Genomic DNA, 26,952 nt, shown 5'->3' with positions numbered 1-26,952 from the left:
TGATAATACATTTATATATCAAATTTCAACCCTAGCTGTAACGTTACTCAGGTTATCGTGTTCACAGACATACACACACACACACACATACACACACACACACACACAGACATACGGACAAAATTGCAAAACTGGGTTTTTCCGACTTAGGTGTAAAACGTCAAGCTTTGTGAAAATTTCGATTTCGATTTTTTTGCACGAGTACACTACTTCCTCTATAATTCGTAAACGATAAAGTAAAAATTGATTACAAATCATGTCTATATCCCGAGTTGCCATTCCCCAAAGTGTTGTATAAAAATATTCGAGAAAGTTTAGGGGGGATCACTCCCGCTCTATTAAATTATGTTTTTAAATTTTAATAGAATTTAATCACAAAAAAAAACACTTGCGCACTAAATTTACGCAACGAAGTGTATGACATAGAGCTATAAGTTTTACATTCTAAGTAGCAATATTTTATTTCTAACTATTTCTTTAAAGTTTATTACACATTTAATAATTTCAATGTCCCGTTGAAATGACACCGGGTTTTAACCTACTTGTCAACTTTGAAATAAATCGGTCCGTTAGAAAGGGTTGAAATTTTACTCGCAATTTTCGGCCCATGAATCTTGTTACAGAAAATATTGTAAAATAAAGTATTACACACAAATCTGTTGTTATCTTTCGTTTATTGGCTGTTGATTTATGTTTGTTCAATGATCAAACGTTGCTAACGTATTTAAGGGGCTCCGCTCCCTGAAAGTAGAAAGAAAGATGAAAAGGTGTAGCAACAATCCTAGCAATCATCATTAGCCTAATGTGGACGACGTGGCTTGTCTCAGTACTTAATATTTGTCAACAGGCCAAAAACAAAACACATATTTTGCATTTATGTAAGAACGGTAGTGATGGATTTAAAAATGAACAAAAAGCTTTATGTGTTCGATTATTTATTTTCTTGAAACGCAACTGTTGACTTTTTCTTTTACAATCGTCAGACATAGTGTGGTTTCCCATCGAAGCGTTGAGTTACATTCACTGTCCAAACTTTGCGAAAGATTTCAAGATATCTCATAGCGTGCGCTGGAATAAAAAGGTTCGGACAAGTTAATTACACACAGGGGCGTAGCGAGGGGGGGGCGGGGGGTGCGGACCGCACCGGGTGACACCATTTAGGGGGGGTGGCACCAAGGCATAAAATAGCAAGATATAAAGAGAAAAACTTGAGGGGGGTGCAAATCGAAAACTTGAGGGGGGGGGTGCAAATCGAAAACTTGAAAGTTTGTCCCCGGGAAGGGTCGCAACGCCTCTGGGGGGGGGGGGGGGGGGGGTGACACCATTAAGTGCCGCACCGGGTGACACCCGACCTCGCTACGCCACTGATTACACACCATATATGCATATTTCCGCGAGAGGACAAAATTAAAGTCTGTAATTATAATTAGTTTTATTTGCGCTTTTTCCTGTTTGCGCAGTTTTCCGTCACGCAGTTTTCCGATTGCGCATTTTTCTGGGAACCATGTTCAATATATATTCAATATATAATATATTATTTATTTGTTTAGTGTTTGTTTTGTTTATTGTTCATATATTGTTTATTGTTTTGTTCATATTGCGCTTCTGTCGAAAATAGAAGGGCATTTTGATAAAAACTTGAATGATACTTGTTCTTTATTTTTTTTGTTTATTTGTTTTTTCTAAAAAAAAATTTAGCAATTAGGAATTTTTAAAATTAAAGTAGTTATATTATATATACGTTATTAGTCTAAAGAATAGAGATAAAAATGTAATTTGAATGTACTTTACCAACAAGATTAGAGATGAAAATGTAATATTGGATGTGCTTTGCCAAAAAAAATATAGATAAAATGTAAGTCGGATGTACTTTACCAAAAAAAATATAGATAAAATGTAAGTCGGATGTACTTTACCGAAAAAATATAGATAAAATGTAAGTCGGGTGTACTTTACCAAAAAAAATATAGATAAAATGTAAGTCGGATGTACTTTACCAAAAAAAATATAGATAAAATGTAAGTCGGATGTACTTTACCGAAAAAAAAATAGAGATAAAAAGTAAGTCGGATGTACTTTACCGAAAACAAAATATAGATAAAATGTAAGTCGGATGTACTTTACCAAAAAAAATATAGATAAAATGTAAGTCGGATGTACTTTACCAAAAAAAATATAGATAAAATGTAAGTCGGATGTACTTTACCGAAAAAAAAATTGAGATAAAATGTAAGTCGGATGTACTTTACAAAAAACAAATATAAATAAAATGTAAGTCGGATGTACTTTACCAAAAAAAATATAGATAAAATGTAAGTCGGATGTACTTTACCGAAAACAAAATATAGATAAAATGTAAGTCGGGTGTACTTTACCAAAAAAAATATAGATGAAATGTAAGTCGGATGTACTTTACAAAAAACAAATATAGATAAAATGTAAGTCGGATGTACTTTACCGAAAACAAAATATAGATAAAATGTAAGTCGGATGTACTTTACCAAAAAAAATATAGATAAAATGTAAGTCGGATGTACTTTACCGAAAAAATATAGATAAAATGTAAGTCGGGTGTACTTTACCAAAAAAAATATAGATAAAATGTAAGTCGGATGTACTTTACCAAAAAAAATATAGATAAAATGTAAGTCGGATGTACTTTACCGAAAAAAAAATAGAGATAAAAAGTAAGTCGGATGTACTTTACCGAAAACAAAATATAGATAAAATGTAAGTCGGATGTACTTTACCAAAAAAAATATAGATAAAATGTAAGTCGGATGTACTTTACCAAAAAAAATATAGATAAAATGTAAGTCGGATGTACTTTACCGAAAAAAAAAATTGAGATAAAATGTAAGTCGGATGTACTTTACAAAAAACAAATATAAATAAAATGTAAGTCGGATGTACTTTACCAAAAAAAATATAGATAAAATGTAAGTCGGATGTACTTTACCGAAAACAAAATATAGATAAAATGTAAGTCGGGTGTACTTTACCAAAAAAAATATAGATGAAATGTAAGTCGGATGTACTTTACAAAAAACAAATATAGATAAAATGTAAGTCGGATGTACTTTACCGAAAACAAAATATAGATAAAATGTAAGTCGGATGTACTTTACAAAAAACAAATATAGATAAAATGTAAGTCGGATGTACTTTACCAAAAAAAATATAGATAACATGTAAGTCGGATGTACTTTACCGAAAACAAAATATAGATAAAATGTAAGTCGGATGTACTTTACCAAAAAAAATATAGATAAAATGTAAGTCGGATGTACTTTACCAAAAAAAAATATAGATAAAATGTAAGTCGGATGTACTTTACCGAAAAAATATAGATAAAATGTAAGTCGGGTGTACTTTACCGAAAACAAAATATAGATAAAATGTAAGTCGGATGTACTTTACCGAAATCAAAATATAGATAAAATGTAAGTCGGGTGTACTTTACCGAAAACTATAGATAAAATGTAAGTCGGATGTACTTTACCGAAAACAAAATATAGATAAAATGTAAGTCGGGTGTACTTTACCAAAAAAAATATAGATGAAATGTAAGTCGGATGTACTTTACAAAAAACCAATATAGATAAAATGTAAGTCGTATGTACTTTACCAAAAAAAATATAGATAAAATGTAAGTCGGATGTACTTTACCGAAAAAAAATAGAGATAAAATGTAAGTCGGATGTACTTTACCGAAAAAAAAATAGAGATAAAATGTAAGTCGGATGTACTTTACCGAAAACAAAATATAGATAAAATGTAAGTCGGATGTACTTTACCAAAAAAAATATAGATAAAATGTAAGTCGGATGTACTTTACCAAAAAAAGTATAGATAAAATGTAAGTCGGATGTACTTTACCGAAAAAAAAAAATTGAGATAAAATGTAAGTCGGATGTACTTTACCGAAAACAAAATATAGATAAAATGTAAGTCGGGTGTACTTTACCAAAAAAAAATATAGATAAAATGTAAGTCGGATGTACTTTACCGAAAAAAAAATATAGATAAAATGTAAGTCGGGTGTACTTTACCAAAAAAAAATATAGATAAAATGTAAGTCGGATGTACTTTACCGAAAACAAAATATAGATAAAATGTAAGTCGGATGTACTTTACAAAAAAAAAATATAGATAAAATGTAAGTCGGATGTACTTTACCAAAAAAAAATATAGATAAAATGTAAGTCGGATGTACTTTACCGAAAACAAAATATAGATAAAATGTAAGTCGGATGTACTTTACAAAAAACAAATATAGATAAAATGTAAGTCGGATGTACTTTACCAAAACAAAATATAGATAAAATGTAAGTCGGATGTACTTTACCAAAAAAAATATAGATAAAGTGTAAGTCGGATGTACTTTACCGAAAACTATAGATAAAATGTAAGTCGGATGTACTTTACCGAAAACAAATATAGATAAAATGTAAGTCGGATGTACTTTACCGAAAAAAAATAGAGATAAAATGTAAGTCGGATGTACTTTACCGAAAACAAAATATAGATAAAATGTAAGTCGGATGTACTTTACCGAAAACAAAATATAGATAAAATGTAAGTCGGATGTACTTTACCGAAAACAAAATATAGATAAAATGTAAGTCGGATGTACTTTACCGAAAACAAAATATAGATAAAATGTAAGTCGGATGTACTTTACCAAAAAAAATATAGATAAAATGTAAGTCGGATGTACTTTACCGAAAACAAAATATAGATAAAATGTAAGTCGGGTGTACTTTACCAAAAAAAATATAGATGAAATGTAAGTCGGATGTACTTTACAAAAAACAAATATAGATAAAATGTAAGTCGGATGTACTTTACCGAAAACAAAATATAGATAAAATGTAAGTCGGATGTACTTTACCAAAACAAAATATAGATAAAATGTAAGTCGGATGTACTTTACCAAAAAAAATATAGATAAAATGTAAGTCGGATGTACTTTACCAAAAAAAATATAGATAAAATGTAAGTCGGATGTACTTTACAAAAAACAAATATAGATAAAATGTAAGTCGGATGTACTTTACCAAAAAAAATATAGATAACATGTAAGTCGGATGTACTTTACCGAAAACAAAATATAGATAAAATGTAAGTCGGATGTACTTTACCAAAAAAAATATAGATAAAATGTAAGTCGGATGTACTTTACCAAAAAAAAATATAGATAAAATGTAAGTCGGATGTACTTTACCGAAAAAATATAGATAAAATGTAAGTCGGGTGTACTTTACCGAAAACAAAATATAGATAAAATGTAAGTCGGATGTACTTTACCGAAATCAAAATATAGATAAAATGTAAGTCGGATGTACTTTACCGAAAAAAAATATAGATAAAATGTAAGTCGGATGTACTTTACCGAAAACAAAATATAGATAAAATGTAAGTCGGATGTACTTTACCAAAACAAAATATAGATAAAATGTAAGTCGGATGTACTTTACCAAAAAAAATATAGATAAAGTGTAAGTCGGATGTACTTTACCGAAAACTATAGATAAAATGTAAGTCGGATGTACTTTACCGAAAACAAATATAGATAAAATGTAAGTCGGATGTACTTTACAAAAAACCAATATAGATAAAATGTAAGTCGTATGTACTTTACCAAAAAAAATATAGATAAAATGTAAGTCGGATGTACTTTACCGAAAAAATATAGATAAAATGTAAGTCGGATGTACTTTACCAAAAAAAGTATAGATAAAATGTAAGTCGGATGTACTTTACCGAAAAAAAAAAATTGAGATAAAATGTAAGTCGGATGTACTTTACCGAAAACAAAATATAGATAAAATGTAAGTCGGGTGTACTTTACCAAAAAAAAATATAGATAAAATGTAAGTCGGATGTACTTTACCGAAAAAAAAATATAGATAAAATGTAAGTCGGGTGTACTTTACCAAAAAAAAATATAGATAAAATGTAAGTCGGATGTACTTTACCGAAAACAAAATATAGATAAAATGTAAGTCGGATGTACTTTACAAAAAAAAAATATAGATAAAATGTAAGTCGGATGTACTTTACCAAAAAAAAATATAGATAAAATGTAAGTCGGATGTACTTTACCGAAAAAAATATAGATAAAATGTAAGTCGGATGTACTTTACAAAAAACAAATATAGATAAAATGTAAGTCGGATGTACTTTACCAAAACAAAATATAGATAAAATGTAAGTCGGATGTACTTTACCAAAAAAAATATAGATAAAGTGTAAGTCGGATGTACTTTACCGAAAACTATAGATAAAATGTAAGTCGGATGTACTTTACCGAAAACAAATATAGATAAAATGTAAGTCGGATGTACTTTACCGAAAAAAAATAGAGATAAAATGTAAGTCGGATGTACTTTACCGAAAACAAAATATAGATAAAATGTAAGTCGGATGTACTTTACCGAAAACAAAATATAGATAAAATGTAAGTCGGATGTACTTTACCGAAAACAAAATATAGATAAAATGTAAGTCGGATGTACTTTACCGAAAACAAAATATAGATAAAATGTAAGTCGGATGTACTTTACCAAAAAAAATATAGATAAAATGTAAGTCGGATGTACTTTACCGAAAACAAAATATAGATAAAATGTAAGTCGGGTGTACTTTACCAAAAAAAATATAGATGAAATGTAAGTCGGATGTACTTTACAAAAAACAAATATAGATAAAATGTAAGTCGGATGTACTTTACCGAAAACAAAATATAGATAAAATGTAAGTCGGATGTACTTTACCAAAACAAAATATAGATAAAATGTAAGTCGGATGTACTTTACCAAAAAAAATATAGATAAAATGTAAGTCGGATGTACTTTACCAAAAAAAATATAGATAAAATGTAAGTCGGATGTACTTTACAAAAAACAAATATAGATAAAATGTAAGTCGGATGTACTTTACAAAAAACAAATATAGATAAAATGTAAGTCGGATGTACTTTACCAAAACAAAATATAGATAAAATGTAAGTCGGATGTACTTTACCAAAACAAAATATAGATAAAATGTAAGTCGGATGTACTTTACCAAAAAAAATATAGATAAAGTGTAAGTCGGATGTACTTTACCGAAAACTATAGATAAAATGTAAGTCGGATGTACTTTACCGAAAACAAATATAGATAAAATGTAAGTCGGATGTACTTTACCGAAAAAAATAGAGATAAAATGTAAGTCGGATGTACTTTACCGAAAACAAAATATAGATAAAATGTAAGTCGGATGTACTTTACCGAAAACAAAATATAGATAAAATGTAAGTCGGATGTACTTTACCGAAAACAAAATATAGATAAAATGTAAGTCGGATGTACTTTACCGAAAACAAAATATAGATAAAATGTAAGTCGGATGTACTTTACCAAAAAAAATATAGATAAAATGTAAGTCGGATGTACTTTACCGAAAACAAAATATAGATAAAATGTAAGTCGGGTGTACTTTACCAAAAAAAATATAGATGAAATGTAAGTCGGATGTACTTTACAAAAAACAAATATAGATAAAATGTAAGTCGGATGTACTTTACCGAAAACAAAATATAGATAAAATGTAAGTCGGATGTACTTTACCAAAACAAAATATAGATAAAATGTAAGTCGGATGTACTTTACCAAAAAAAATATAGATAAAATGTAAGTCGGATGTACTTTACCAAAAAAAATATAGATAAAATGTAAGTCGGATGTACTTTACAAAAAACAAATATAGATAAAATGTAAGTCGGATGTACTTTACCAAAAAAAATATAGATAACATGTAAGTCGGATGTACTTTACCGAAAACAAAATATAGATAAAATGTAAGTCGGATGTACTTTACCAAAAAAAATATAGATAAAATGTAAGTCGGATGTACTTTACCAAAAAAAAATATAGATAAAATGTAAGTCGGATGTACTTTACCGAAAAAATATAGATAAAATGTAAGTCGGGTGTACTTTACCGAAAACAAAATATAGATAAAATGTAAGTCGGATGTACTTTACCGAAATCAAAATATAGATAAAATGTAAGTCGGATGTACTTTACCGAAAAAAAATATAGATAAAATGTAAGTCGGATGTACTTTACCGAAAACAAAATATAGATAAAATGTAAGTCGGATGTACTTTACCAAAACAAAATATAGATAAAATGTAAGTCGGATGTACTTTACCAAAAAAAATATAGATAAAGTGTAAGTCGGATGTACTTTACCGAAAACTATAGATAAAATGTAAGTCGGATGTACTTTACCGAAAACAAATATAGATAAAATGTAAGTCGGATGTACTTTACAAAAAACCAATATAGATAAAATGTAAGTCGTATGTACTTTACCAAAAAAATATAGATAAAATGTAAGTCGGATGTACTTTACCGAAAAAATATAGATAAAATGTAAGTCGGATGTACTTTACCAAAAAAAAAAATATAGATAAAATGTAAGTCGGATGTACTTTACCGAAAAAAAATAGAGATAAAATGTAAGTCGGATGTACTTTACCGAAAAAAAATATAGATAAAATGTAAGTCGGATGTACTTTACCGAAAAAAAATATAGATAAAATGTAAGTCGGATGTACTTTACCGAAAAAATATAGATAAAGTGTAAGTCGGGTGTACTTTACCAAAAAAATATAGATAAAGTGTAAGTCGGATGTACTTTACCAAAAAAAAATATAGATAAAATGTAAGTCGGATGTACTTTACCAAAAAAAATATAGATAAAATGTAAGTCGGGTGTACTTTACCGAAAACAAAATATAGATAAAATGTAAGTCGGATGTACTTTACCAAAAAAAAATATAGATAAAGTGTAAGTCGGATGTACTTTACCAAAAAAAATATAGATAAAATGTAAGTCGGGTGTACTTTACCGAAAACAAAATATAGATAAAATGTAAGTCGGATGTACTTTACCGAAAACATCATGGACTGTTGAAGCAGTTGAAGCTGCTCCGGGGTCAAGGTTAATGGAGTGAGGGGGAAGTTCCGTTTCTAGATGACAGAAGATAAACGCCATTATTAACATTCTACACTGAACACAGAATATACCACTATACACAGAAGTCATTGTATAAAAATTAATATCACTTTACCTAGAATTTATTAATTCCAGTTACAATAGAAGTTTCGTAAAAAAACGGTTATAAACTAAGGACGCGATGGGCAGGGGGCGATTTGGCGTCCCCCCCCCCCCCCCATCCCCTGAGCACTATGGAGCCTACGTTAGTTTTAAAGAGCACCCTACAATATTGGCACGGTAGCATACGACATTCGATGATTAAACAGTCAGGGGATGTACCGCCCCCTCGCGCCCTTGTGGTAGTGTAAACGGTGGCTCCCAAGTGCGTCCCACTTAATCCATTACACCTGGGCGGTCGCTCAAGTCTGTTCTACCTCACTATTAAGGAGGGTGATTAACGTTCACTCTAGTCTTTTACATTGCCACCGTGGGGCGTCTTAGCGATAAAATATTATTAAAAAGCATCGGTATTTATAAAGTAAATAGTGATTAATTTATGAAATGGTAATCAAGCATCTTAAAGAAATATTTTATATCATAATTTTCAAGTCCTGACAAACTTTTGCTGAAAATCGCTGAAAAGTGTATAGAAAAAAATAAATTTGATATAATAATAATATATTAAATTTTTCGACCAAGCTAAAAATCCGTGCTCAAGTTGTTATGTTCATGTATACACAGACAGACGGACAAGATTGCAAGTACTAATATTTTCTGACTTAGGGAGGTGTAGAGCATCAAAAGTTTGTGAAAATCTCGAATTTAATTTTTTGCACGATTACAATAATTCTTTTAACTCCGTATACGATAAAGTAAAAAGGATTTGTCTTTTTAATTGCAGCAAACAAGAAAAACTAATTTTCATTCTTTAGTAAAAGCATTGTTCGGTCATGGACTCTATGGCTTAGCATTTTCTAAAAAAAAAGATTTTCTGATATTCAAAACATTTATAACCTTTTATTATTTATAAAGGTTATTTAATTTCTATGTTAAATTAAAATTACCGATATAGCTTGGAGCTGTGAAAGCTGTTGAAGCAGCTCTGGTGTGAAGTTGTCAATAAAACCTCGTCTCTAAATGACAGAAGATCAACGTCATGGTTAATATGCTACAGTGTACACATAATATATAACTGTACACATAATATATAACTGTACACAGAATATACCACCGTACAAAGGATTTATTATTGAACACAGAATATATAATTTTACACCGGATATATATTACTTTTAGAGAGGATATATAAATGGAAAAAAATATATCTTGTACACAGGATATTTCACAATATACTGTGTATATATAACTATACACAGAATATATCACTTTACACAGGAAACATCAATGTACATAGGAAATGCTTAGCCGAAATCTGTGCTTTTAAAAGACAATAACATATTGCCTGAGGTGTGACGTCTTGTTGAATGTGGGGTCTGACTTTTTGTAGCGATTTGTGACAGTGGGGCAAGAGAAGGGGCAGGATAAAAATCTTCAAACAAACGTCACGTCACTTATGGATTACTCCCGAAACTCACGGCTATTCAAGAATAACGGGTAGTCTAGTCTTTTTTTATAAATAGAATAGAGTTGCGTAAGAAAACGAAATGCGAACGAAATGAACACAAAGAATATGTGTGCTATAGTTCGGTAAATTGGTATTTATGAAGTAAATAGTGATTTAATTTATGAAGAGCTATTTAAGCATCTTAAAGAAATATTTTATTTCATAGTTTTCGAGCCATGACAAACTTTTACTGAAAGTCGCTGATAAGTTTATAGAAAATAAAAAATTTGATATAATAATGATATATCAAATTTTTCGACCAAGCTAAAAATCCGTGCTCAAGTTATCATGTTCATGTATACACAGACAGACGGACAAGATTACAAGTACTAATATTTTCTGACTTAGGGAGGTGTAAAACATCGAAAGTTTGTGAAAATCTCGAATTTAATTTTTTGCACGATTACAATAATGCTTTTAAACTCTGTATACTATAAAGTAAAAAAAGATTTGTCTTTTTAATTCAAGAAAACAAAAAAAATTATTTTCATTCTTTAGTAAACACATTGTTTGGTCATGGACTCTATGGCTTAGCGTTTTCTAAAAAAAAGATTTTCTGATATTCAAAACATTTATAACCTTATTTATAAAGGTTTGTTTATATTTCTTTGTTAAATGAAAATTACCGATGAACTTAGGATCATCTGTGAAAGCTGTTGAATCTGCTCTGGTGTCAAATTGTCAAAATAGCCTCGTCTCTAAATGACAGAAGATAAACGTCATGTTTAACATTCTACAGTGTACACATAATGTATCACTATACACAGAATATACCACCGTACAAAGGATTTATCATTGAACATAGAATATATAATTTTACACAGGATATATTTTACTTTTAGAGAGGATATATCACTGTACAATAAATATATCGTGTACACAGAATATTTCACAATATACTGTGTATATATAAGTATACACAGTATATATACACAGTATATATATATATATATATATATATATATATATATATATATATATATATCAATGTACATATATATATCATATATATATCAATGTACACAGGAAATATGTCTGTACATAGAATATATCAATTTAAACAGAATATATCATTGTACGCATGTTATATTACTGTACACAAAATTCACTGCACACAGAATATTTCACTGTACAAAGGATATAGCACTGTACACTGGATATTTTACTTTCCACAGAATTCACTGTACACAAATAATATCAATGTACAAAGGATATATCACAGGACACACAATATATAGCTTTTCTTATCTTCAATGCATTTTAAAGCATAATAGTAAATAGGTTATTTGTATTTTTTCTTGTTAAATATTATTGTATAGATTTTTATAACACTATTTTATATCTCTAAAGTGAATGTCACTTGCACTGCAAACGGCCAATAGAAATTTTGAAGTACACAGAATATATCAGTGTAAAAAGAATATTTCACTATTAATAGAATATACCATTGTACAATGTATAGATCACGGTTCAGATGATATATCGCTGTACACAGAATGTTCCTGTACAGAGAATATATCATTTGTAAGGGAATATATTACTTTACACATATTAGATTAGATTAGTGCAAGCTACGTACAATATACCATTTCAAAATTACAAAAAAATATCTTGTCTTTGCAAGACTATGTACAAATAGTTTTTTTTTAATCACTAATAACTGTTTTGCTACTGTGCTAGCCAAAACACAAAGATAGCTTTAAAAAATTAATTTGTCGTGAAAGTTTTTTATACACACAAATAATATAGGCATGAGGGTGTCAAAAAAAAAATCTTTAAAAAATCAAGCGAAAGTGAATTCCCGAAGCTTTCTCATATACCCAATACTAGACATACTGCCTAGCTTTGCTTAGGTTTTCAAAAACCATTTGATAATATGAATCATTAATGAATTGGTGATTGGCTTTTATGTGGAGTGCTAAGTTTAAACAGTAATTTTATGTTAGAGTTTGAGATACGATGAAGGTATATTCTCAAACGTATTACTAGCAAGGTAATTAGAACTACAGATTGTATTACATAAACTTTTAAAGTTAATTTCTGCAATTCAATTAGCACAATTATCATTATGTATAACGAAATGTTTACTTAAAAAATGATATATCTGTCATTTTCTGTTTTTGGTTAAAATAGTATAAAATTGATTAAGAAGTTATTACTTTAAAACGTTATCTCCCTTGTACATAGACCGAATGACTTAGTCTTTAATAAATTTTTTTCACAAATAATTGCCATGCTAATATAAGAAAATAAGGCATCTAGACAAATCTAACAGCCCTAGGAAAAAATGTTTTGTTACCCTTCATTGTCGGTCTACGACTTCACAAAATATCTAGGGGTGTTTTTGGGCAGAAGTTTTTTTCCCGAAATGTAGCTCATATAAGGAGAATTTCACTCGCGGTCATTTTTTAAGTCCCTTAAAATCGGTGTTGAAATCATCCTTTGTTTTTCACATACATTACAAAGATTATATAGCAAAAACGACTGGTCAGTTGTGAGCACGTTACAGATTTTTCCCAAATATGGTAAGTTTTTTCTGACATCCATATGCGTTTTTACGGCCTCACAAAATATCAAGGAAGGCGGTTGTTCGGCAAAAGATTGTTTCGATACATAGCTCATACAATGCGCCGGTCTGTGGAACTCAGTTTTGACCCCTTAATCGTGGATTTTGTGGCCGACCGTATTCTGTCGGCCCAAGGCAGGAGCCTAATTTGAAGCGACTGCGGCGCCAGGAAGTGCCCACGACCCCTTTGCTTTATATATACATATATATATATATATATATATATATATATATATATATATATATATATATATATATATATATATATATATGTATATATATATATATGTATATATATATATATATATATATATATATATATATATATATATATATATATATATATATATATATATATATACACAAAACTAAGATGGCACTTGCATTGTAAACAGGCTTTAGAAATATTGAAACCTTTTGACAAAAAGGGTCGTTGTTTTTTGTTGTTGTTTTTTTTTTTTCAACAATTTACATAGAAGTGAAAAATTCTACGAATATGCTCATAAGAATATGATATAATATTATCAAGCTTTTACTAAAGAGAGCTTTTCTTGACTTCAGTGTATTAAAAGCATATTTGTATAAATTTTATTTGTCTTTGTTTATGTTAAATATTATTACCGATATTTGAGGTTGTTGTAGAAGAGACGACCAGTCCGAGCATTTTTTCTAGAAAAAAAAGATAAACGTCTTTGTTAACTTTCTACACTGTACACATAATATATCATAGTGTACAGAATATATCAATGTGTACAGAATATATCATTGTAAACAGAATATATCATAGTACACAAAATATCTCAATGTACAGAGAATATATCATTTTCAACAGAATATATTAATTTGCAAAGATTTTATGAGTGCCAGATACGTACAAAATAACATTTTAAAATTACAAAATATGTCATGTCATTATCGAAGTTTGGACAAAACGGCTAGTTGTTGTTTCTTTTCGAGAAACTTCACTGTAGTGAAAAAAAATCTTTTAATATATTCTACGAGAATATGATAAAATATTATCAAGCTTTTACTAAGGAGAGCTTTTCTTGACTCCAGTACATTTTAAAAGCATAATTGTATAAAATTTATTTGTCTTTGTTTCAGTTAAATATTTTTACCGATATTTGCAGCTGTGGTAGAAGAGCCGACCAGTCGATGTTTTTTTTCTAGAAAAAAAAACGTCTTTGTTAACATTCTACGCTGTACACAGAATATATCAGAGTCTACAGAATATATCAATGTGTACAGAACATATCATTGTAAACAGAATATATATCACTGTACACAAAACATATTACTGTGACACAGAATATATCAATTTCAACAAAATATATTAATTTACAAAGATTTTATGAGTGCCAGATACGTACAATATATCATTTTAAAATTTAAAAAAAATGTCTTGTTAAATATTATTACCGATATTTGCAGATTTGGTAGAAGATCCATAAAGTTCGTGCATTTTCTCTAGAAAAAAAAGATAAACGTCTATGTAAACTTTCTACAATGTACACTGAATATATCATTGTACACAGATTATATCATTGTACACTGAATATATCACTGTACACTGATTATATCATTGTAAACAGAATATAACATTGTACACATAATTTATCAGTGTATATATTCAATATATTATTGCACACAGAATTGTATAAATGTTATTTGTCTTTGTTAAATATTATTACCGACAAAAATACTTGAGGTTGAATCTGTTGTAGAATCGCAGACCAGTCGGTGTTTTTTTTCTAGAAAAAAAAAGATAAACTCACTTGTTAACATTCTTCACTGTACACTGAATATATTTGTGTACATAGTTTATATCTATGTATATAGAATATATTACTGTACACATAATATATCACTGAACACATATTATATCACTGTACAAAAATATATCATTGTACTGCGATATATCACTTGACACAATATATCGCAGTACACAGAAATATCGATGTACACAAAATGTCATTTTTAACAGAACATTACTTTACACAGATAAAATGAGTGCTAGCTGCGTACATTATTTCATCTTGAAAAAAGTGTCGTCATTGTAATAAATGTTTTGCTACTGTACTAACCAAAACAAAAAGATATCTTTAAAAGAATAAATGTCTTATCATATTTTTTAAAGCACGAAATCGATATAGGCATCAGAATATCAGAAAAAATACACGGGAGTGATCTTCCCTAAATTTTCTCGTATATTCTTTTATAACACTTTAGAGATGGCACATGTATTGCAAACGGACAATAGAAATATAGACGTTTGTGACAAAATGGCCCGTTGTTGTTTTTTCTTTTTTTTTCTTTCTAAACTGCATAGAAGTAAAAAATTCTTCGAATATGCAATATGAGAAAATGATGTAAAATTATCAAGCTTTTACTAACGACAAACTGTCTTATTTTCAATGCATTTACAAGCAAAATAGTATAAACGTTATTTGTCTTTGTTTATGTTAAATATTATTACCGATACAACTGTTACTTGTGGAAGCTGTTGTAGAATAGCAGACCAGTCAAAGTTTTTTTTCTAGAAAAAAAAACTGTTAACATTATACAATGTACACTGAACATATTATTGTACACATTATAAATCTATGTACATAGAATATATATTACTCTACACATAATAGTTCACTGTACATATAATATATCACTGTACACATAATATATCACTGTACAAAATATTTATCATTGTACACAGAATATATCACTGGAAACAAAATATATCAATGAACACAGAATATATCAGTTGACACAAAATATATCGCTGTGCATAGAATATATCAGTGGACACACAATATATCAGATTACACAGAATATATCACTGTACTCAAATATATCATTTTAACAGAACATATTACTTTACACAGATAATAAGAGTGCTAACTGCGTACATTATATCATCTCAAAATTTAAAAAAAAACGTGTTGTCGTAGTAATAAATGTTTTGCTACTTTACTAACTAAAACAAAAAGATCTCTTTAAAAGAATAAATGTCTCATCATATTTTTTAAAGCACAAAAATAATATCGGCATCAGCGAGTCCAAAAAAAAAAAATCAGAGAAAAAAGCGGAACTGATCTTCCTTAAACTTTCTCGAATATCCTTTCATAACACTACGGAGAACGCACTTGTACTGCAAACGGGCTATCGAAATATTGAAGTTTGTGACAAAATGGCCCGTTGTTTTTTGTTTTTATTTAAATAACTGCATAGAAGTAAAAAATTCTTCGAAAGTACTGTATGAGAATACGAAAAAATGCAATTAAAAGCATTATAGTATAAATGTTATTTGTCTTTGTATATATATATATATATATATATATATATATATATATATATATATATATATATATATATATATATATATATACACACAAACTTATATATATATATATATATATATATATATATATATATATATATATATATATATATGTTCCATGCAAAAGTTTTACTGAAGACATTTACAATAATAGTATAAATGTTATTTGTCTTTATATATATATATATATATATATATATATATATATATATATATATATATATATATATATATATACACAAACTTATATATATATATATATATATATATATATATATATATATATATATATATATATATATATATATATATATATATATATGTTCCATGCAAAAGTTTTACTGAAGACATTTACCGTCCTGTCTCAATACAGAAAAACTAACATTAAAACATGACAAATAACAAGACCAGGTTTTTTTCTCTCGAAAAAATAGATAAACGCCATTGTTAACATTCTTTACACGGATAATATGAGTGATGGCTACGTAGAAATATTGAAGTTTGTGACAAAACGGCTCGTTGTTGTTGTTGCTTTTTTTCGAGAAACTACATAGGAGAGATAAATACTTTGAATATGTTTTATGAGAGTATGATGTAAAATCATCAAACTTTTACTAATGAGAAATTTTCTTATTTTCAATGCATTTACAAGCATAATAGTATAAAGGTTATGTGTCTTTGTTTATGTTAAATATTATTACCGATATAATTGGTCCTTGTGGAAACTGGAGAAGAGTCGCCCAGTCAATGTTTTTTTTCTAGAAAAAAATAAGACAAAAAAAAATTGTTATCATTATACAATGTACACTGAACATATTTATGTACACAGTATAAATCTATGTACATAGAAAATATTACTGTACACATAATATTTCACTGCATACATAATATATCACTGTACACATAATATATCACTGTACAAAATATATATCATTGTACACAGAATATATCAGTGGACACCTAATATATCAGATTACACAGAATATATAACTGTACTTAAATATATCATTTTAACAGAACATAATACTTTACACATATAATATGAGTGCTAGCTATATCATCTCAAAATTTAAAAAAAAACGTGTTGTCGTAGTAATAAATGTTTTGCTACTCTATTAACCAAAACAAAAAGATATCTTTAAAAGAATAAATGTCTCATCATATTTTTAAAGCACGTCCAAAAACAATATCAGAAAAAATAAACGGGAATGATCTTCCCTAAACTTTCTTTAAATCCTTTTATTACACTAAGGGGAATAACACTTGCATTACAAACGGGCTATAGAAATATTGAAGTTTGTGACAAACTATTTTTTTAGACGTTACATAGATGTAGAATATAGAATATAATATTATCTATAATATCTATATAGAATCATAGTATTGGAATATAGTACAAAATTATCAAGCTTTTATAAAGGATAGCTTTTCTTATCTTCCATAAATTTAAAAGCTTATTAGAGTAAAGGTAATTTGTCTTTGTTTATGTTAATTATGTTATTACCGATAAAGCTAGAAATGGAGTGGTAGGAAGCTGTTGTAGAATAGCAGACCAGTCAAATTCTTTTTTCTAGAAAAAATAATATCAACAAAGTTGTTAACATTATACAAAGTACACTGAACATATTATTGTACAACGTATATCTATGTACATAGAATATATTACTGTACAAATAACATATCACAGTACAGATAATATATCACTGTACACATAATATATCACTGTACAAAATATATATATCATTGTACACAGAATATGTCAATGAACACAGAATATATCAGTTGAGACAAAATATATCGCTGTACACAGAATATATCACTGGACACACAATGTGTCAGATTACACAGAATATAACACTGTACTCAAAATATATCATTTTAACAGAACATATTACTTTACACAGACAATATAACTGCATTGAAAAGAAAAATTCTTCGAAAAGTGTTCTATGAGAATATGATGTATAAATTATCAAGCTCTTACTAAAGAGAGCTTTTCTTACATCCAATGCAATTAAAAGCATACTAGTATAAAGGTAATTTGTCTTTGTTTCGGTTAAATGTTATTACCGATAAAAGAAATGGAGTAGTAGGAACCTGTTGTAGAATAGCCGACCAGTCAAGTTCTTTTTTCTAGAAAAAATAATAGCAACAAAATCGTTAACATTATACAAAGTACACTGAACATATTATTGTACAACGTATGTATGTAGGTATATATATATATATATATATATATATATATATATATATATATATATATATATATATATATATATATATATATATATATATATATATACTCATCCACAAGCACATTTATATGAATAATTCATAAATGTGCTATGCAAAAGTTTTGTTCAAGACATTTACCGTCCTATCTCGATACAGAAAAACTAATAATAAAACATGACAAATAAAAAGGCCAGGTTGTTTTCTCTTGAAATAATTTGATAAACGCCATTGTTAACATTTTTACACGGATAATATGAGTGCATGCTACGTAGAAATATTGAAGTTTGTGACAAAACGGCGCGTTGTTGTTGTTGCTTTTTTTCGAGAAACTATGAGATAAATACTTTGAATATGTTTTATGAGAGTATGATGTAAAATCATCAAACTTTTACTAACGAGGAATTTTCTTATTTTCAATGCATTAACAAGCATAATAGTATAAAGGTTATTTGTCTTTGTTTATGTTAAATATTATTACCGATACAATTGGTACTTGTGGAAGTTGGAGAAGAGCCGACCAGTCAATGTTTTTTTTCTAGAAAAAATAATACATACAAAATTGTTATCATTATACAATGTACTGAACATATTATGGGACATATTATATATCTATGTACATAGAATATATTACTGTACACATAATATTTCACTGTACACAGAATATATCACTGGACACAAAATATATCGCTGTACACAGAATATATAACTCTACTCAAAATATATCATTTTCAACAGAACATAGTACTTTGGCATACAATATGAGTGCGAGCTACGAACATTATATCATCTCAAAATTTAGAAAAGCCCGTGTTGTTCTAACCAAAACAAAAAGATACCTTTAAAAGAATAAGTATCTCATCATATTTTTATAACACAAAAAAATATAGGCATCACCACGTCCCAAAAAATATCAGAAAAAATTAACATTATAAACCCTATAGATATAGATATAGATATAGATATAGATATAGATATAGATATAGATATAGATATAGATATAGATATAGATATAGATATAGATATAGATATAGATATAGATATAGATATAGATATAGATATAGATATAGATATAGATATAGATATAGATATAGATATAGATATAGATATAGATATAGATATAGATATAGATATAGATATAGATATAGATATAGATATAGATATAGATATAGATATAGATATAGATATAGATATAGATATAGATATAGATATAGATATAGATATAGATATAGATATAGATATAGATATAGATATAGATATAGATATAGATATAGATATAGATATAGATATAGATATAGATATAGATATAGATATAGATATAGATATAGATATAGATATAGATATAGATATAGATATAGATATAGATATAGATATAGATATAGATATAGATATAGATATAGATATAGATATAGATATAGATATAGATATAGATATAGATATAGATATAGATATAGATATAGATATAGATATAGATATAGATATAGATATAGATATAGATATAGATATAGATATAGATATAGATATAGATATAGATATAGATATAGATATAGATATAGATATAGATATAGATATAGATATAGATATAGATATAGATATAGATATAGATATAGATATAGATATAGATATAGATATAGATATAGATATAGATATAGATATAGATATAGATATAGATATAGATATAGATATAGATATAGATATAGATATAGATATAGATATAGATATAGATATAGATAGTATAGATATAGATGTAGATATAGAGATGTAGATATAGATAGTAGAAAGATATAGAAGTAGGCAGTAGATGTCGATGTCGAAGTCGATGTAGAAGTCGAAGTCGATGTTAGATGTAGCAGAGCTGAAGATAGATGTAGATGTCTTAGGGAAGAAGTAGATGTAGATGTAGATGTAGATGTAGATGTAGATGTAGATGTAGATGTAGATGTAGATGTAGATGTAGATGTAGATGTAGATGTAGATGTAGATGTAGATGTAGATGTAGATGTAGATGTAGATGTAGATGTAGATGTAGATGTAGATGTAGATGTAGATGTAGATGTAGATGTAGATGTAGATGTAGATGTAGATGTAGATGTAGATGTAGATGTAGATGTAGATGTAGATGTAGATGTAGATGTAGATGTAGATGTAGATGTAGATGTAGATGTAGATGTAGATGTAGATGTAGATGTAGATGTAGATGTAGATGTAGATGTAGATGTAGATGTAGATGTAGATGTAGATGTAGATGTAGATGTAGATGTAGATGTAGATGTAGATGTAGATGTAGATGTAGATGTAGATGTAGATGTAGATGTAGATGTAGATGTAGATGTAGATGTAGATGTAGATGTAGATGTAGATGTAGATGTAGATGTAGATGTAGATGTAGATGTAGATGTAGATGTAGATGTAGATATAGATATAGATATAGATATAGATATAGATATAGATATAGATATAGATATAGATATAGATATAGATATAGATATAGATATAGATATAGATATAGATATAGATATAGATATAGATATAGATATAGATATAGATATAGATATAGATATAGATATAGATATAGATATAGATATAGATATAGATATAGATATAGATATAGATATAGATATAGATATAGATATAGATATAGATATAGATATAGATATAGATATAGATATAGATATAGATATAGATATAGATATAGATATAGATATAGATATAGATATAGATATAGATATAGATATAGATATAGATATAGATATAGATATAGATTATAGATATAGATATAGATATAGATATAGATATAGATATAGATATAGATATAGATATAGATATAGATATAGATATAGATATAGATATAGATATAGATATAGATATAGATATAGATATAGATATAGATATAGATATAGATATAGATATAGATATAGATATAGATATAGATATAGATATAGATATAGATATAGATATAGATATAGATATAGATATAGATATAGATATAGATATTATAGTATAGATATAGATATAGATATAGATATAGATATAGATATAGATATAGATATAGATATAGATATAGATATAGATATAGATATAGATATAGATATAGATATAGATATAGATATAGATATAGATATAGATATAGATATAGATATAGATATAGATATAGATATAGATATAGATATAGATATAGATATAGATATAGATATAGATATAGATATAGATATAGATATAGATATAGATATAGATATAGATATAGATATAGATATAGATATAGATATAGATATAGATATAGATATAGATATAGATATAGATATAGATATAGATATAGATTTAGATATAGATATAGATGTAGATGTAGATTTAGATATAGATATAGATGTAGATATAGATATAGATGTAGATGTAGATATAGATTATAGATGTAGATATAGATAGATAGATGTAGATTAGATATAGATATAGATATATAGTATATTGATAGATGATATAGATATAGATATAGATATAGATATAGATATAGATATAGATATAGATATAGATATAGATATAGATATAGATATAGATATAGATATAGATATAGATATAGATATAGATATAGATATAGATATAGATATAGATATAGATATAGATATAGATATAGATATAGATATAGATATAGATATAGATATAGATATAGATATAGATATAGATATAGATATAGATATAGATATAGATATAGATATAGATATAGATATAGATATAGATATAGATATAGATATAGATATAGATATAGATATAGATATAGATATAGATATAGATATAGATATAGATATAGATATAGATATAGATATAGATATAGATATAGATATAGATATAGATATAGATATAGATATAGATATAGATATAGATATAGATATAGATATAGATATAGATATAGATATAGATATAGATATAGATATAGATATAGATATAGATATAGATATAGATATAGATATAGATATAGATATAGATATAGATATAGATATAGATATAGATATAGATATAGATATAGATATAGATATAGATATAGATATAGATATAGATATAGATATAGATATAGATATAGATATAGATATAGATATAGATATAGATATAGATATAGATATAGATATAGATATAGATATAGATATAGATATAGATATAGATATAGATATAGATATAGATATAGATATAGATATAGATATAGATATAGATATAGATATAGATATAGATATAGATATAGATATAGATATAGATATAGATATAGATATAGATATAGATATAGATATAGATATAGATATAGATATAGATATAGATATAGATATAGATATAGATATAGATATAGATATAGATATAGATATAGATATAGATATAGATATAGATATAGATATAGATATAGATATAGATATAGATATAGATATAGATATAGATATAGATATAGATATAGATATAGATATAGATATAGATATAGATATAGATATAGATATAGATATAGATATAGATATAGATATAGATATAGATATAGATATAGATATAGATATAGATATAGATATAGATATAGATATAGATATAGATATAGATATAGATATAGATATAGATATAGATATAGATATAGATATAGATATAGATATAGATATAGATATAGATATAGATATAGATATAGATATAGATATAGATATAGATATAGATATAGATATAGATATAGATATAGATATAGATATAGATATAGATATAGATATAGATATAGATATAGATATAGATATAGATATAGATATAGATATAGATATAGATATAGATATAGATATAGATATAGATATAGATATAGATATAGATATAGATATAGATATAGATATAGATATAGATATAGATATAGATATAGATATAGATATAGATATAGATATAGATATAGATATAGATATAGATATAGATATAGATATAGATATAGATATAGATATAGATATAGATATAGATATAGATATAGATATAGATATAGATATAGATATAGATATAGATATAGATATAGATATAGATATAGATATAGATATAGATATAGATATAGATATAGATATAGATATAGATATAGATATAGATATAGATATAGATATAGATATAGATATAGATATAGATATAGATATAGATATAGATATAGATATAGATATAGATATAGATATAGATATAGATATAGATATAGATATAGATATAGATATAGATATACTCATCCACACGCACATTTAAATGAATAATTCTTAAATGTGCCATGCAAAAGTTTTACTTAAGAAATTTACCGTCCTATCTCAATACATAAAAACTAACAATAAAACATGACAAATAACAAGGCCAGGATTTTTCTCTTGAAAAAAAAAAGATAAACCCCATTGTTAACATTCTTTACACGGATAATACGAGTGCTTGCTACGTAGAAATATTGAAAATTGTGACAAAACAGCTCGTTGTTGTTGTTTATTTGATTTTTGTTGTTGTTTTTTTTTCAAGAAAAAAGTTTTGAAGAGAAAAATAATTTGAATATGTTATATGCGAGTTTGATGTAAAATCATCAAACTTTTACTAACGAGAAATTTTCTTATTTTCAATGCATTTACAAGCATAATAGTATAAAGGTTATTTGTCTTTGTTTATTTTAAATATTATTACCGATACAACTGTTACTTGTGGAACCTGTTGTAGAATAGCCGACCAGTCAAAGTTTTTTTTGCTAGAAAAAATAATATAAACAAAATTGTTAACATTATACAATTTACACTGAACATACTATTGTACACAGTATATATCTATGTACATAGAAAATATTACTGTACACATAATATTTCACGGTACACATAATATATCACTGTACACATAATATATCACTGAATATATCGTTGTACACAGAATGTATATATCATTTAACGGAGATTATGTCATTGTACATAGAATATATCACTGTACACAAAATATATTATTGTACACAGAATATATCACTGGACCCAAATTATATTGCTTTACTTATAATATATCACTATATACATAATATATCACGGAACAGTAAATAGTTCACGGTCCACAGTGCGCGGACCTTGGACAAAGGGTGCTTTGACCATAGGCGTTTTGACCACAGCGGGGCTTTGACCAGTCCGTGCTTTTTTTCTAGAAAAAAAAAGATAAACACATTTATTAACTTCTACACTTTTCAAACAACATATCTTTGTAAACAAAACATATCACTATACACAAAACATATTATTGTACTCATAATATATCACTGGTCACAGAACATATAACAGTTCAGGGAATATATAACTGTTCACAGATTATATCAATATAAACAGAATATATCACTAGACACAGAACATATTATTGTACTCATAATATATCACTGGTCAAAGAACATATAACAGTTCAAGGAATATATAACTGTTCACAGATTATATCAATATAAACAGAATATATCACTATACACAGAACATATTATTGTACTCATAATATATCACTGGTCAAAGAACATATAACAGTTCAAGGAATATATCACTGTTCACAGATTATATCAATATAAACAGAATATATCACTATACACAGAACATATTATTGTACTCATAATATATCACTGGTCAAAGAACATATAACAGTTCAAGGAATATATCACTGTTCACAGATTATATCAATATAAACAGAATATATCATTAAACATAGAATTTATCATTGTACACAGACTATATCTCTATACACCGAATATAGCACTGTACACACAATATATGCACATTGAATAGGTTACTGTACACAAATCATATCACTTCCGGTTATCGAAAATTGCTGAAAAGTCGAAACAGATCTTCAAATTTGATATAAAACGTGTATATGAAATTTCGTCAACCTAGCTGTAAAGGTACTCAAGTTATCGTGTTCACAGACACACATTCACACGGATAGAAATGCAAAGCCCAGTTTTTCAGACTTGATTACGCGTAAAACACCGAAATTTTGATAAATCTGGATTTATAATTCTTGCCCGATTAAAATAAGTCCCCTACATTCCGTGTATGCTGAAGTATTGAGAAGTAAAACAGTAAAAACTGTGAAATATGTATGTGATTTTTGTGCAGTATTACCATACTTCCTCTATACTCTGTATACGAGAAAGAAAAAAAAACAACAGTTTAACAAACAGGTCAAACAAAAAACTCACTTCGTTATCTGCAGGTCTGGCACCCACCAGCCCGAGGGCTACGACGGTCAACAGAGTTAGGGTCAGCATTGTCTTCTGCTCATAGATGAAACAGTAAAGTACTGGATTATCAAAAAAGACTGCAGTAAACTTTTTGGTTAAGTCTGGGGTTAGAATGAATATTATGGTCTAACTATGATAAAAGAGTGTAACTTGATTTAGTATTCCGTGCAATCGGCTTGAGTGACCGTTTCTGCTATTAGCAAAATGTAAGATGATACATATATATATATATATATATATATATATATATATTTATATATATATATATATATATATATATGCAAGTATCCACATGTACATTTATATGAATTATTCTTAGGTTTATCATTCCACCAGTTTTTCAATCAAAACTTACCGTGCTGTCTTGTTACAGAAATACTAACAACACAACTTGAAAAATAGCAAGGCCTTATATATAATAGACTTTATTGTAGGGTTATTTTCTGTTTTTTTAAAGACAAGCTAGATTAAATCGTTATCATCCGCTTAGGGATTCCATTTTTATTTTTAAAAAGTTTGCATAAGTGAATTTATTTTAAATTACTTTGAATTCAGATAATCAGGTTTCCGCTAAATAGCTTGAAAGAAAAGTAAAGTATTAAATTCCTTAACTAAGCTTTTTAGGGACCTCCTGTTGCACTTGTTACAGAAACCTTCACAGTAATATTCTCAACTTCACAAAGTTTTTTTTTTCATTTAAATAACCTATATATACAAAAATGGAATTTAATTATTTTTTTTCGTTTTTTCTGTGTGCGCATTTTTTTGTTTGCGCTTTTTTCTGTTTGCGCTTTTTCCGTTGCGCTTCTTTCCGCTGCGCTTTTTTTCCGTTGCGCATCTTTCTGGGACCCATCAAGGTTGATTTGGACTTTGTCATCAACCAGTATAAAGTCAATTTGTCATTTGAATACCTTGTTTTTACTTCACTACAAATTACAATTTTGGCGATTCTATATTCGTGTAAAGTAAATGTTCATTAAAAAAGTGGTGTTGTT

General features: G+C 27.1%; 1 protein-coding gene across 2 annotated transcripts; it reads right to left on the bottom strand.

The window, feature by feature from the left end:
• Positions 1 to 918: 918 nt before the first annotated feature.
• LOC131953845 (uncharacterized) lies at positions 919 to 26,395 on the bottom strand. Of its 2 annotated transcripts, XM_059317245.1 has the most exons (17): positions 26,313 to 26,395; positions 25,916 to 25,990; positions 24,809 to 24,879; positions 24,388 to 24,448; positions 19,232 to 19,288; positions 18,589 to 18,651; positions 18,023 to 18,088; positions 17,220 to 17,276; positions 15,661 to 15,720; positions 14,876 to 14,935; positions 14,604 to 14,651; positions 14,303 to 14,350; positions 13,806 to 13,853; positions 11,245 to 11,316; positions 10,059 to 10,127; positions 8,949 to 9,026; positions 919 to 1,068 (listed from the first exon to the last, which is right to left on the bottom strand). In XM_059317245.1, the coding sequence occupies exons 2-17, from the start codon at positions 25,982 to 25,984 to the stop codon at positions 1,057 to 1,059; spliced, it is 939 nt and encodes a 312-aa protein (XP_059173228.1). In that variant the 5' UTR covers positions 25,985 to 25,990; positions 26,313 to 26,395; the 3' UTR covers positions 919 to 1,056. The 2 variants fall into 2 exon arrangements, with proteins under 2 accessions (XP_059173228.1, XP_059173229.1); XM_059317246.1 differs by lacking the exon at positions 10,059 to 10,127 and having other exon boundaries at positions 25,916 to 25,993; positions 26,313 to 26,344.
• Between the last annotated feature and the right edge of the window lie 557 nt (positions 26,396 to 26,952).

The sequence above is a fragment of the Physella acuta genome, unplaced genomic scaffold, assembly GCF_028476545.2.
Source record: "Physella acuta isolate Inbredline_101_S28 unplaced genomic scaffold, ASM2847654v3 ptg000958l, whole genome shotgun sequence".
In the NCBI taxonomy this organism is placed as follows: domain Eukaryota; kingdom Metazoa; phylum Mollusca; class Gastropoda; family Physidae; genus Physella; species Physella acuta.
This window is presented reverse-complemented; position numbering and strand designations above follow the sequence as displayed.